The 14542-nt window shown below is 42.6% G+C and overlaps 1 protein-coding gene across 2 annotated transcripts in view; it reads left to right on the top strand.

Annotated features, from left to right (window-relative positions):
• Window positions 1-14542, top strand: part of LOC124595633 — a 267034-nt gene that overhangs the window by 21574 nt on the left and 230918 nt on the right. For both annotated transcript variants that reach the window (XM_047134458.1, XM_047134457.1), the window contains exon 2: window positions 1580-1722. In XM_047134458.1, coding sequence (XP_046990414.1) covers window positions 1580-1722 — 143 coding nt within the window. The remainder of the gene's footprint in view (window positions 1-1579; window positions 1723-14542) is intronic.

The raw sequence follows: 14542 nt of genomic DNA, 5'->3' as shown, positions 1-14542 counted from the left end.
CCAGGCCACGAGGCGACGCTTTTCCAGTCGTCTAGGGTCCAACCGATATGGTCACGAGCCCAGGAGAGGCGCTGGAGGCGGTGTCGTGCTGTTAGCAAAGACACTTGTGTCGATGGTCTGCTAGCGTAGTCTATTAACGCCACTTTTCCGTGCGCTGTCCTAATGCCTCAGCTAAAGTGGGAGGGGAAGTGAAAACTGGATCGGACTAGGAAAAGAAGTAAGACAAGGCTGTTGTCTATCACCTACCCTTTTAAACCTCTACTTGGAAAATATGATTGACCAATGCTCATTAGATGACAAAGGACTAGAAATTGGAGGAAGAAGAGTAGGGTGCTTGAGGTTTGCTGATGACATAGTCATTCTAGCCACAGGGGAAAAAGAATTACAAGATTTAGTGGACACCATTGAAGCCAACGGAAAAAAGTATGGAATGAAAATCGACACAAAAGAAACAATAGTATTGGCACTAGGAGGAAATAAAGAAATAAAAATTATACTGAATGGAGAAATATTAGAACAGGTGCAAAATTTTAAGTATCTTGGAAGCAGGATAGACACCGACTGGAAGTGCAGCACAGAAATTAAAACAAGGATAGCAATGGCAAAAGAGGCAATTCATAAGAAAAGGAGAATTTTCTGCAGCAGTCTGGGCAGAGAACTGAGGAAAAGACTCATAAAATGTTTTGTATGGAGTGTTCTTCTGTATGGCGGTGAAACATGGACTATGAGGAAGAAAGACAGAGAAAGGCTGGAGGCTTTTGAGATGTGGACATGGCGGAGGATGGAAAGAATAAGTTGGATGGACAGAGTAAGAAATGAAGAGGAACTGAGAAGAGTGGGAGAGAAAAGACAATTACTACATGTAATAAAGAGAAGAAAAAGAAATTGGATTGGGGATATATTAAGAAAGAATGACGGACTGATAAAAACAGTTTTAGAAGGTTATGTAGAAGGAAAAAGGAAGCGAGGAAGGAAGAGATTCCAGATACTGGATGACATGATGGGCGGTACAACATACAGCAGCCTTAAGAAGGAAGCAATGGATCGCAGAAAATGGAGAGGCAAAGGACCTGCTAATATAGCAGAAAACTAATGATGTCCTAATGGATACGGTCGTTCTACTTCCCACTTGATTTCTGCGGTTATTTCACGCAGTGTTGCCTGTCTGTTAGCAGTGTCATCTCTACGCAAACGGCGCTGCTCCCGGTCGTTATGTGAAGGTCATCGGCTACTGCGCTGTTCTTGGTGAGAGGTAATGCCTGAAATTTGGTATTGACGGCACACTCTTGACACTGTGACCAGAATGGAATGTGCCAAGCATCTAGTTCCTACTACTACTCCGCGTTCAAAGTCTGTTAATTGCCGTCGTGCGGACATATTCACGTCGGAAGCTTTTCACATGACTCACCTGAATACGAATGACAACTCCACCAATGCACTGGCCTTTTCTACCTTCTGTGCGCGCATATCGCTATCCCACGTCTTTTGTCACATCAGTGTACTACGGTACACTGTCGAAGTCTGAGTGAGATAATGTTAAAGTGAAGTGTGTTGATGGTTGCGCGCCCTGGTGTTGCAGAGGACGCAGGACGCGGCTGGGGCTGCCGACGGTGGCTCTGCTGGCGCTGGCGGTGGCCGCGGGGGCGGTGGGGGCGGCGGCGCTGCCCACCTCCCTGCTCGAGGACGCCTCGGCGGCGGCGGCTCACCAGCAGACCGACAAAGGTGCGCCCCCGCGATGCTTGCGCTACGCTCGCATGGGCCTCCAAATACACTCCTCCGTACACCGACTTACCTCTTCCACGTTTACAAAGCTGGCCTATAAAATTACAGCACCGATAAAAACAGCAAATAGTGGAATTTTTTCTTGTTGTGCGTATACGATACTGCGATTTTCAAAGTAGTGGGTGGTTATAATTGAACTGCAGTTACTCATAGAGGTCTAGCGTAGGCTGTAATTACCGTATGGTAGCAAAACTTGGTAGATTTTCTAATGCGTTAATGTGGAACCGATTTAGCAATGGGAAAAAATTAGTTCGAATTTTGGCCACCAGGTGCAAATCTGGCGCTGTAAATTAAAGAATGCCGCATAGAAATGTTTCCAGATGTGACGGATTAGGAACGGGACGTGGGCAGGAAAGGTCAAACAAGTGAGAAATGCATAATGTTAATTTTATTATTAACTGCAACTTACACAGTTTAATCAATTTGAGCTCCAGATAAGTCGACGAGCTGCTGTACAGCACCAGGTTTGCACCTGGTGGTCAAAATTGGAACTAATTTTTCCCAGCATAAAGCAGTTCCAGATTAACACATTAGCATATCTATCAAGGTTAGCTGCCATACGATACTGACAGCCCACACTGGATCTCCGAGGGTAGTTGCACTTTGATTATAACTATTCGTTACCTTCGGGGTTCAACAACACACCTGCGCGAAAGCTAGAAGACATACAGCAAACAAATACATATCATTGGATAGAGCATGTCGCCAAGCTATTAACCAACATTGCAGTTGCTCAATATGGGCACCATTTGTAACGTGGCAAACATTAGTACACGGGTACAATTCACTGAAGTCGCCGAACACAAATTGTTCAGTAAGGTTCGTCAGCAGCCCTCTTTCGAAGTCAGTTTGTCGGGCTGTCTGTCTCCGAGTCGTAACGAATTAGGACGTGTATCGGATACTAAAACACTGTTGTAGGTCATGTTGAGAGGCACCCACATGCCTTGCTCATACTGTGGCATCAAGCAGTCAGGCCTGCAAGATGAGTGGTCTGCCAAGCGAGTGGATTCATTCTTATTTATCGAGTAACATGAACTCTCGTACTCACAATTTAAGTTACAAGTTATCCTCCTATATGATTAATACGCAACGGAAACACGCATCTGACTATCAATAATTTACAGAACTCTGAATGTACACTACGCACTGGCAATACCACATTTTCTTTTTTGTCTTTTATTTAACGGCTTTTGTCAACACGTGGCCACCGCACACATTATAAATTCGGGACATTATGACAACATACAATTCGAAGTAAAAGTCCACCAATCTTTTTCTTTTCACTATCTTATTTATTCCGATAAATTCTCTAATCTAAACACACAAATTCTACAACCTACAAGAATAACACATAAGAAATTCCGCCCAGTGGGCATGGCTTTACAATGGTGAATCTCTATATTATGGTCTCGTAATTACTTTTAACGCTACAGTGCACTTTCTGGATAGGATGGTGGATCTTTTATTATACCTCACACTTCGACTCTCACAATCATCATCACGAAACTTTCCTCCAGACCGAGTGGTACCGAAGGAACAAGCATAACCCACTAATCTTTTGAAACTACCTTGCTACTTTCCCATGCAAACCACACATACCCAAATTACATGACATACATCACACTGCAATAAGAAATATAAAGCACTAAATAGTCACAACACTATCACTTTCAGCTTTCCCACTTCAATTAGTATTTATCCCAGTTTCACACGACACTGCCCCACTTTGTAATTCTACTTTCCTACTAAGAACTCTGGAGATATTTGCACGTCTTCCTGTGCAATGCAAGCCAAATGGCGTTGCTGGATAGACGGCCGACTCACCTTGCTTCTCTCTCAGAGTTTGAATCAAGCGTCACACGGAATCATATCACGCGAAGTATTATTAAGAACATCACACACGCGAGTCCTCAACTGATACCATGGACGAGTACTTCTCTTTATCCTTTGTCTCATACACAGATTGAGACTCACACAGTACTCACCACGAGGAAGTACTCGTCTCTAATTTCAAGTCCTGCACACGCCATTTCTTAAATACTTCAACTTATGGTACACACGCTATTTCTTAAAATATTTCAACTTATTGTACACACGCTAGTAATTCAGCTTAACTTAAGCACACGGAAGTATTTCAACTTATTGCTACACGTGGTTTCATTGTGACCGTTGGTCACTTCTGAAGATTACTACAGTCCCTTTAATATTACCTGCCTGACATTTAATTCTCTCCACAAAAGTTCCTGAAATAGAGAAATTAATACTTCAAACTACTCTTAAATATTCCACATGCATACCATGTCTCCACTCTTTCGTCATTACGGAGCACAACTAAAACAGGTCTTAACAGCACAAGATCCAGCGGCAGAGTGCTGAAACGTGGCCGTTCTCTAGGTCCTCTCGCACCTGTGTCGAGGTGGGGGAAGCACCTTGCTATCGTATTGGTCAGCCACATTTCAGGCGCTCAAAGCTCTGGTAAATTTCATCTCTTTGGTCCCACCAAAGGTGGCCAAAGGATCGACTCAAAGATGATCATATATCCACATTCACTATCTGCGGTTAGCAGACGACCATACATTCATTCATTTCACAGATCTCACCAAACTGGATGTAGGGATTTACTTTGTGGGAGTGCACATGTGATCAATTAAATAAATAAATTGTCATTCTTTCCCACACTGGTATCCGGCTTCGCTGTATTAATTGAAATTGAGTTATTTTACAAAAAAAATGTGTTGTTCTGACAAAAATAATGAAGTATGTTGTACCTATTTTCAATGTCGGGCGGTACTGTACCCTTTCAATGCATCGGACACCACAGTACTGTTATGCCATGCACCAGATACTACAGTACCGTTTTGCACCCTCAAATGTCGCCAATAAAATGCATTGATGAAGAAATACACAACAGGCTATTATGTATTATGCTTACACACTGTCCAGTCACAGTCAAAAGCCTGAATACGCGCCTTTTGCAGTACGGACTGCTGCGACGCATGCAGAGAGAGAGCCCGTGAGGTTCTGGAAGGTATCGAAAGGGATGTGGAACCATACCGATCCCAGTGTCGTGGCAAGCTGCTCTGCGTTTCTCGGTTGAGGGTTCGTGGCATCAAGAGTCCGATCGAGGGGTCCCAGTGATTCTCGATTGGGTTTAAATACGGCCAGTTTAGTGACCACAGAAGTACGGTAAACTCATCTTGGTGCTCTACGAACCACGCAAGTATACTGCGGGCTGTGTGCCACGTTGCATTGTCCTGCTGGGAGATACCATTGTCTCGAGAAAAAAAAAGTGTGTAGGGTGGACACGGTCCCCAAGGATAGATGCGTACTTGTGTTGATCCATTGTCCCCTACGTAACGACGAGACCACCCAGGGAGTGCCACAAAACATTCCCCAGACTATGAAGTTCCCTCCTCCTCGGGACTTGATCCTTCTGACGATTGTTGCAGGGTATTTGCTTTCAGACGATTCACGCCATACAAGCCAACGGCCATTTGTCTGATGCAGCATTAAACGTGGTTCACCTGAAATGGCCACCTGTCGCCAGTCTGTGGACGTCCAGTTGCGATAATGGCGCGCCAGTTCCAGCCTTCGTCGCCGACGAACAGCAATTAGCATAGATGCATGAACCAGGTGTCTGCTGCGGTGGCCCGTAAGCAACAACAACGTTCGCTGAACGGTCCTTGAGGAGACACAATTGGCTCATCTGGGTAGTGAGTTGTTCTGCAGTAGTATGTCTGGTATCCCGTACACGTCTCCACAGACGTCGTTCGCCCCCCTCACCTTTGACCCGTGATGCTCGATAGTTGCCCAGCGCCAGTTTTGGATGGCGCCATTTTGCCAAGTACGGTATACTTTAACCACAGTGGCACACCAGCAGTTTACAGACTTAGCTGTTTGGTTAATACTTCTTCCCTTGGCCCGAAAGCCAATAATCATGACAGCACTGTATTTTGCGTCACTCCCACACGCTTAATATACACTGCGCTGCTAGTGCTGCCACCAGCCGTCTTTAAGTGGTTATTGCACGTTGATGTTGAACATCAAAATTACCTTAGTGTGAGTAATTTTATAACGTTAACGTTTCATTCTCAATAATAAAGGAGAGAAAGGTTTCTGATACACAGTAAGTGGATCTAAAGATAATATTTTGAGAAGTAACATAATTCTAAGAAATCATTTGCTTTGAGCCTTAGTCCCATGTCAATGCGGTGTCGGTCTTGCGATCGAAATAGCTGCACTCACACCAACACACACACACACTTTTAAGCTTTATATGGGTTAATTGATAATGTCCTGGGAATAGTTCTAATTCCCTAGCTACGACCAATGTATTCGGAATGTTTCTCTTGGTTATGAGGCACATGGCTGAACTGGAAATCCCTCCTCTAATATTCCCAACTGCTCAACTTCCAACTTGCTGGGACTTGGCTAAATCGAATGAAATTCTACAACAGCCTGCGCTCCTCTCATGGGCAAAGAGTAAAATATGAAAAAAGACGTTGTTGTCCTATGAGCGCTGCAGATTTGGATTGCTCCTAACGCCCGATTGTGGGATCTGCTGAAGATATAGGTTGTGAAATTAATGATAAAACACCATACCATTAAAATCCATAAGTCTGTTGACTTATTAGGCATCCCATATTAATCGGTACATTGTGTCAATGACTATGAATCTGATACGAGGAACGGTAGAGGAGACATGCTTGTGGAATTTGCTTCGGAGAATCGAATGTACATTCTAAATACGTTTCTCAAGAATAACACAGTCATTAAATTGACATGGAAAGACCAAACAGAATTAAAAATGAGACGGACTGTAAGCTGCCAAATAACAAAGTGCACATGATGTGTGTGTGTGTCTGATTTAGTTCTTGATCCCTAGTGACCATAGGCTAGCAAGATGCAAAATAGAACAGGACACAAGTTAGACCTAAGTTAACTCTTTAAGCAAAAATTCAGTTTCATGGATTAAATAAAAAGAAAGAGATGTAAATGAAGTATAATGGGGTTTAAAACGAACAAACATATTTAAAGCTCTAGATAATGAAGAAGACGAGGACTTAAATATGAGGAATAATGCTTTAACAAATATTATAAAGAGCTGGACATATTGCAGGAGCGATGTGGAACAAACAAAACCAAACATATCTGATGAACAGCAGGAAACAAAAATTGTAAGTGATAACAGAAGTTTGATAGAATTAACTAAACTCAAGAAAACTTGCGAGAATATATCGGAAAGTATAATGAGAAGATTGTATGGAAGGCAATGGAGAATAATCCAAGTATGAAGCAAATGAAGCAGGCACTTGTGCTGGGTAGATATCATGTCGCACCAGCAAGGGTGTCAGATGACGAGCGGGAAGCCCTTACTAGAAGGTATTTCAAGAATTCTTCAAAAATCTACGTAGAGCACCAAAGGAAACGAACAGTCAGATAAACGGAGTGTGAGTAAGAGTGCAATCTGCAGATGTCACTAGAAAAATTAGGGGAAGTAAGTCGGTGCATGACAAAAATAATACCTGAGGAAATGATAATAGTAGAAATAACGACAGCAGGAGACGGCGATGAAAAAAAAAGTTGTAGTTATTCACACAATTTTTGGGAAAGGAGCTTTTCTAGATAGTTGAAACAATGCTTCAGTTATTGTAATCCACAAGAAAGCGAGCAGGGAAAACGTGCAGAAAAAAATCTACTGTCAATATTATACAATATTTTTAGGAAAATCTTCAGCGATCGTCTGGAATAAATTTTAGCCTCTAATCACGGAAAACAACAAGCTGGGCTTGGAAGTGAGTGTAGCACAATATTACTACAGGTGGTCAAAGAAGCGGTCGACTATGAGAAAGTGTTTAAATCTGACACATTAAAATCTGCACTGATCGCACTTGAAAAGTCAGGAATAGAATCTGCCTAGATCTTTCAGTTGAAGAGTATATACAGTAAGGTTACATCTTCCATTTGATTACGTCAAGTGAATGGTAAGGTCAGAATTGAGAAAGGGGTTGGGCAATGTGACTCCATTTCACGCAAATTATTTTCTGCGCCCTGGTGAAAGACGCTAACAAAATATATTAAAACAGGGATGAAGAAGGAATACGCATAAACGAATCTCATCTAAACCACGTTTGAATTGGAGATGCTTTGTTTGCTTTGGATGCAGATCTTCAGCATAGGATAGAGGAGCTGGACAGCGTAAGTGCGGTAGTACTACAGAAATAAGGAAGTAATGTACAGTCAGTACGTCGACAGAAGAACAGTTAAAGATTAATGATGAAGTTATAGAAATAGTTGGCTAATTTATGTACTTACGGAAACTGAAAACTACAAGCAGACGGACACTTGAAGAGATAAACAGTAGGCTAAAAATTGCTTAAAGTTCTTTTGGAAAACTGAATGTTGTAGCCTGAAGTAAATACTCAATGTACCTTAAATGGATAATCTATAACCAAATATATTGCCAGTGCTAACTTATGGACTTGAAACATGAGACGCAAACAGTTCTAAAATTGAGGTTTGCTCAACTAGTAATGGAAAGATGCATGTTGGACAGAAAAACGAAAAACTGCACAAGAAAATACAGGAGTTGAGAAATTGCTAGTGACTGTCATTAGACTGTACTGGAGATGGGCTGTGAATTTTTACTAACACAAGAAGAAAACGTACGGCGAATAACTTCAAATGTCTCGAAAGAGCTGCCGTGTGTCGTAGCATGCTGCTCTGTAGCTTTGCCCCGTTTCTGCAGTATGACTCCATATGCGAGGTCTGTTCAAAAAGTTCCAGAACATTCGTAATTTCGCGCCACTGGTTTGTTAGAGCGAAATGCGGTTGGCATTCCTGCACACGCGTGTGTTTAATTTTTAACTACCAGAAGTTTCATTGTTGTATGAATGTTGGCTGTTGTTCAGTGCCGTATTGAGTAAAACGTTGTGTCGCACAGTTCGCGAGTTTCGAGATGGCGTAGTTAGAGGAGCAACGCGTCTGCATTAAATTTTGCGTGAAAAACTGGGAAACCTTTACAGTGACACACCAAAAAATGAAGAAAGTCTACGGTGATGTGTGCTTAAGCCGTACGCTGTGTTTCGAGTGGTTCAGACGGTTTATAAATAGCCGGATGGAAGTTAAAAGCCGGCCGAAGTGGCCGTGCGGTTAAAGGCGCTGCAGTCTGGAACCGCAAGACCGCTCCGGTCGCAGGTTCGAATCCTGCCTCGGGCATGGATGTTTGTGATGTCCTTAGGTTACTTAGGTTTAACTAGTTCTAAGTTCTAGGGGACTAATGACCTCAGTAGTTGAGTCCCATAGTGCTCAGAGCCCTTTGAACCATTTGAAGTTAAAGATGACCTTCGTTCAGGACGCCCTTTTACGACTACCGACGACGTTCATGTAAGAAACGTCAACGAAATTGTGCGTGCTGACAGAAGACTGAGTGTCTGAGAGGTTCAGAAGAATGTAACATTTCAGTTGGATCATGTCATGAAATCCTAAGACAGCATCTTGGAATGCATCGTGTTGCCGCCAAGTTCGCCCCACCGCTCATAATTATATCAAGACAAGAAAGAACTTCGCCTCGCAATCTGTGAAGAGCTTTGGATCGCGCAGGTGAGAACGAGATGTTCCTTAAAAGAATCTTAACTGGCGATGAGACGTGGATCTACGGTTATGATGTTGAGACCAAGGTTCAATCTTCACAGTGAGTCGGGAAAGATTCTCCAAGACCAAAATCAGCTCATCAGGTCAGGTCAGATGTCAAGACCGTGCTGCTAGTTTCTTTGACTCTGAAGCATTAGTTCATCATGAATTCGTGCGGCAGGGATAAACTGTTAATCGATAGTTCTACCGGGACGTGTTGCGAAGCGTGCGAGAAAATGTGAGAAGGGAACGGCTTGAAATGTGGCCACTTTATTCATGGCACTTGCATCACGATAACGCACCCGCACATTCATCCCTGTTGGTGCGTGACTGCTACACAGAAAACTAAATTACTGTGCTGTCTCATCGTCCGTACTCTCCAGACCCGCGGCCTTTTATTATTTCCAAAGTTGAAAACCCCATTGAAGGGACGAAGATTTACAACAGTAGACTAGATAAAAGAAAATTCGCAGACGGTGCTTCGCGCGATCCAGCAAGAGGACAAAGAAATATGATCAAATATTCGTCAAATTTGACATAGATCTTTCACGTGGCTTTTAAAAGGGATATTACGTTGTCGTCATACTTTTCGTAAAATTTCAAGATGGCAGACATTTTGTTATTATGTGCTGCAGTTGCAAGTACAATTGCATTGTGTGTGAATTTGGAAGAAAATCAGCGGAAAGAAACGAAACATACTTGGATGAATCCATAGGCATTACGTCGAGATAATAAAACCATCCAGCAATTTTTTTAATTTTTTTTTACGAGAGCTCCAAGTGAAGGACAAGTCTTACACATAAATTACTTACGAATGGATGAGAGTGTATTTCAATGTTTGCTCAGTAAAGTGCCTTCTCATTTTACATAACAGAATACTCTCTTGAGAAATGCTATATGTGCAGAAGACAGCAAACTGTGACAATGTGATTTCTTGATACATAAGAGAGCTACTCTATTTTACAATACAGCACTCGAATATCACAGTGCACATTAAGCCAAATTATTCCAGAAACGTCCGATGCGATTTATAAAGCACTGAAGAGGGAATGTGTGAACGTAAATAAATGTTTCGTACACTATATAGGTAATAAGAATTATTTCTATTTTTGAATGATTTAATTAATGAAATTAGTGTTCCAGCAACTACAAAATTAATAAAAAGTAAGAAACAGATGAAGCGCTTTTTAACTTGTGGCACCCAGAATTCAAAAATAGACAAAGTAGAATGGAAAGCTAAGAAGGAATTTTTTATCTTGCAGTATGACTATATCTTCTATTCTGGCTTGCTGAAAAGCTGCCTGAACGTTTCCTGGATGGCTGTAGCGGTGAATGTGGACACGAAGTCGCCTACAGCATCTTCCACCTGCTCATCAACACACAATTAATAGCATGCAGTGTGTCCCTTGTTTACACCCCCACCCTAGTCGAAGCAAACACCAACACCAACTTTGAAGCCATGTTTTACAAACACATTACAGAGACGTCAAATAGCTGTAGCGTCGCCAGCGCTCCAAGTGGTTACATTTCACATTGCAGTGAACAGAAGACGAACGACTTTTATGACGAAATCTACGACGAAATTTGATCATATTTATATGACTACAGGCGAGATTTGATAAAGTTCCGTGTTACACCATCAAATTTCTTTGAGATAAACATTTGACATATCAACTTTGACAAAGAAATATGATAGAGTAATACCGGCCTTACCAAGACTCCTTCGGGAATGGGAAACGGCGTTGGAAGCGGTGTATCAGTTGTGAAGGAGAGTATCTCGAAGAAGACCATGCACAATAAATAAAATGAAAAAAAGAATCCAGAAACAATAGTTTTCGAATTCGTGCAATCTCTTGACTGTGGCGTATTCTTAGAAAGTAGACGAATTACGGGTGTTACGATAGCAGCAACACGGCGAGCCGGGGAGCTTCCGAAACGAAATCGGTACAGAAATGAGGGGCACGCGAGTCGTGCCATCACGTGAGAGGAGCAATGACCTCCAGTCACGCAAATTCCGGGCCCACGAGAATAGCAGCCACGATCCAGGGATGCCTCTGACGTAATTCAGATATTACACTACTGCAGGTTTCAACGTAGGAATCCACGACATTAACCCTTGTAAAGCGTTCGGATCTACTTCGACTCACAATGATTTCTGATGGTCTATAATTCTGAAAGTATTTGGTCTTAATAAATTGCCTTCATTGACTTTGTCTGCCTCTCAGTGAATTATATCCTGACAGAAGAAAAAATATTTTGGATCTTTAGTCTGGCACCACAGATATAGTACATCTCAAGCTGTCTGGGTCTTTAGACCCTGTGTATTTTAATCTTCATTATTACAGCAAATTCTGACAACATCCAATGTGCCAACAACAGAACGTGTATGGGTGTTGTAAGGTGGGTATAAAGAAGTAAAGTCATTCTTTTTTTTAACGGTGGAACGTCTTTTGCTTCATCTTCACTAGGAGACGTAGACGATACAGGGGAATAGCAAATGATAAGCAGTGCAAATAATAATGCTTTGACTTACAGCACGGCTAAAACTTAATCACTGGAAGTTCAACAAATACCTTTGTCGGCTCATCATAAGCGCCACCCGTCTATGTGCTTACGGAGAGGCAGAAGATCCAAACCACATGTTGATATACAGGATGTTTCAAAAATGACCGGTATATTTGAAACGGCAATAAAAACTAAACGAGCAGCGATAGAAATACACCGTTTGTTGCAATATGCTTGGGACAACAGTACATTTTCAGGCAGACAAACTTTCGAAATTACAGTAGTTACAATTTTCAACAACAGATGGCGCTGCGGTCTGGGAAACTCTATAGTACGATATTTTCCACATATCCACCATGTGTAGCAATAATATGGCGTAGTCTCTGAATGAAATTACCCGAAACCTTTGACAACGTGTCTGGCGGAATGGCTTCACATGCAGATGAGATGTACTGCTTCAGCTGTTCAATTGTTTCTGGATTCTGGCGGTACATCTGGTCTTTCAAGTGTCCCCACAGAAAGAAGTCACTGGGGTTCATGTCTGGCGAATAGGGAGGCCAATCCACGCCGCCTCCTGTATGTTTCGGATAGCCCAAAGCAATCACACGATCATCGAAATATTCATTCAGGAAATTAAAGACGTCGGCCGTGCGATGTGGCCGGGCACCATGTTGCATAAACCACGAGGTGTTCGCAGTGTCGTCTAAGGCAGTTTGTACCGCCACAAATTCACAAAGAATGTCCAGATAGCGTGATGCAGTAATCGTTTCGGATCTGAAAAATGGGCCAATGATTCCTTTGGAAGAAATGGCGGCCCAGACCAGTACTTTTTGAGGATGCAGGGACGATGGGACTGCAACATGGGGCTTTTCGGTTCCCCATATGCGCCAGTTCTGTTTATTGACGAAGCCGTCCAGGTAAAAATAAGCTTCGTCAGTAAACCAAATGCTGCCCACATGCATATCGCCGTCATCAATCCTGTGCACTATATCGTTAGCGAATGTCTCTCGTGCAGCAATGGTAGCGGCGCTGAGGGGTTGCCGCGTTTGAATTTTGTACGGATAGAGGTGTAAACTCTGGCGCATGAGACGATACGTGGACGTTGGCGTCATTTGGACCGCAGCTGCAACACGGCGAACGGAAACCCGAGGCCGCTGTCGGATCACCTGCTGCACTAGCTGCGCGTTGCCCTCTGTGGTTGCCGTACGCGGTCGCCCTACCTTTCCAGCAAGTTCATCCGTCACGTTCCCAGTCCGTTGAAATTTTTCAAACAGATCCTTTATTGTATCGCTTTTCGGTCCTTTGGTTACATTAAACCTCCGTTGAAAACTTCGTCTTGTTGCAACAACACTGTGTTCTAGGCGGTGGAATTCCAACACCAGAAAAATCCTCTGTTCTAAGGAATAAACCATGTTGTCTACAGCACACGTGCACGTTGTGAACAGCACACGCTTACAGCAGAAAGACGACGTACAGAATGGCGCACCCACAGACTGCGTTGTCTTCTATATCTTTCACATCACTCGCAGCGCCATCTGTTGTTGAAAATTGTAACTACTGTAATTTCGAAAGTTTGTCCGCCTGAAAATGTACTGTTGTCCCAAGCATATTGCAACAAACGGTGTATTTCTATCGCTGCTCGTTTAGTTTTTATTGCCGTTTCAAATATACCGGTCATTTTTGAAACACCCTGTATATATATAGGGTGGTCCATTGATAGTGTCGGGGCCAAATATCTGACGAAATAAGCATCAAACGAAAACACTATAAAGAATGAAACTCATCTAGCTTGAAGGGGGAAACCAGATGGCGCTATGGTTGGCCAGCTAGATGGCGCTGCCATAGGTCAAACGGATATCAACTGCGTTTTTTTTTTAAATAGCAACGCCCATTTTTATTACATATTCGCGTAGTACGTAAAGAAATATAAATGTTTCAGTTGGACCACTTTTTTCGGACTCGTTCAGCACGACAATCTAACGCTCCACCAGCTCACCTACCATAGATCTTTACAGTCTAAGCTCACAGATGTGTACTCCGTAGTTTTAGTGATGCTTTTAATTACCGTTTACGAGTGTTCTACTGGACGACAGCGCACAGCAAGAACTAAATCGGTGTTTTGGTTGATACTCTACCGACACACAACGTTTGGTACCGATCTGAATGTCTGACATGTGGAGGTTTAGGTGTCAGAAGAAAGCCAGAGACGAGAGAGGCGGGGAGTGGGGAGGTAACAGCCCTCCCCTTGCCACCTTGCGCGCGGAAGTCCATGAACTGTGAGTCGCTGGCCGTCCGAAAAATTTTGTTCCTTGCTAAGAGATTTGAATGTAATCATTGTGTGTCACTGTTCATTCATTATGGTCTCAAACTGATTTTTTACTCACAGCTCCACTGACAAGGGGGAAAACTCAACTGAACCCTGAATGTATACATTACATCGACATAAAAATATAAAAGACGAGAAAATCCTACCACTGGCTACGTTTTAAATGAATTAAACATCGCACCCACGTTTAAAAACAGACGAGAAAATCCTAATATTGGCTACGTTTTAAGTAATAAAACGAAACAGGTATCATTATAGAAATATGGAAGTACACATTTCAGTAACTGCATGCACAAT

Source organism: Schistocerca americana, chromosome 2, assembly GCF_021461395.2.
Source record: "Schistocerca americana isolate TAMUIC-IGC-003095 chromosome 2, iqSchAmer2.1, whole genome shotgun sequence".
NCBI lineage: Eukaryota > Metazoa > Arthropoda > Insecta > Orthoptera > Acrididae > Schistocerca > Schistocerca americana.
The sequence above is the reverse complement of the archived record's forward strand: the minus strand, read 5'-3'. Positions and strand labels throughout refer to the sequence as shown.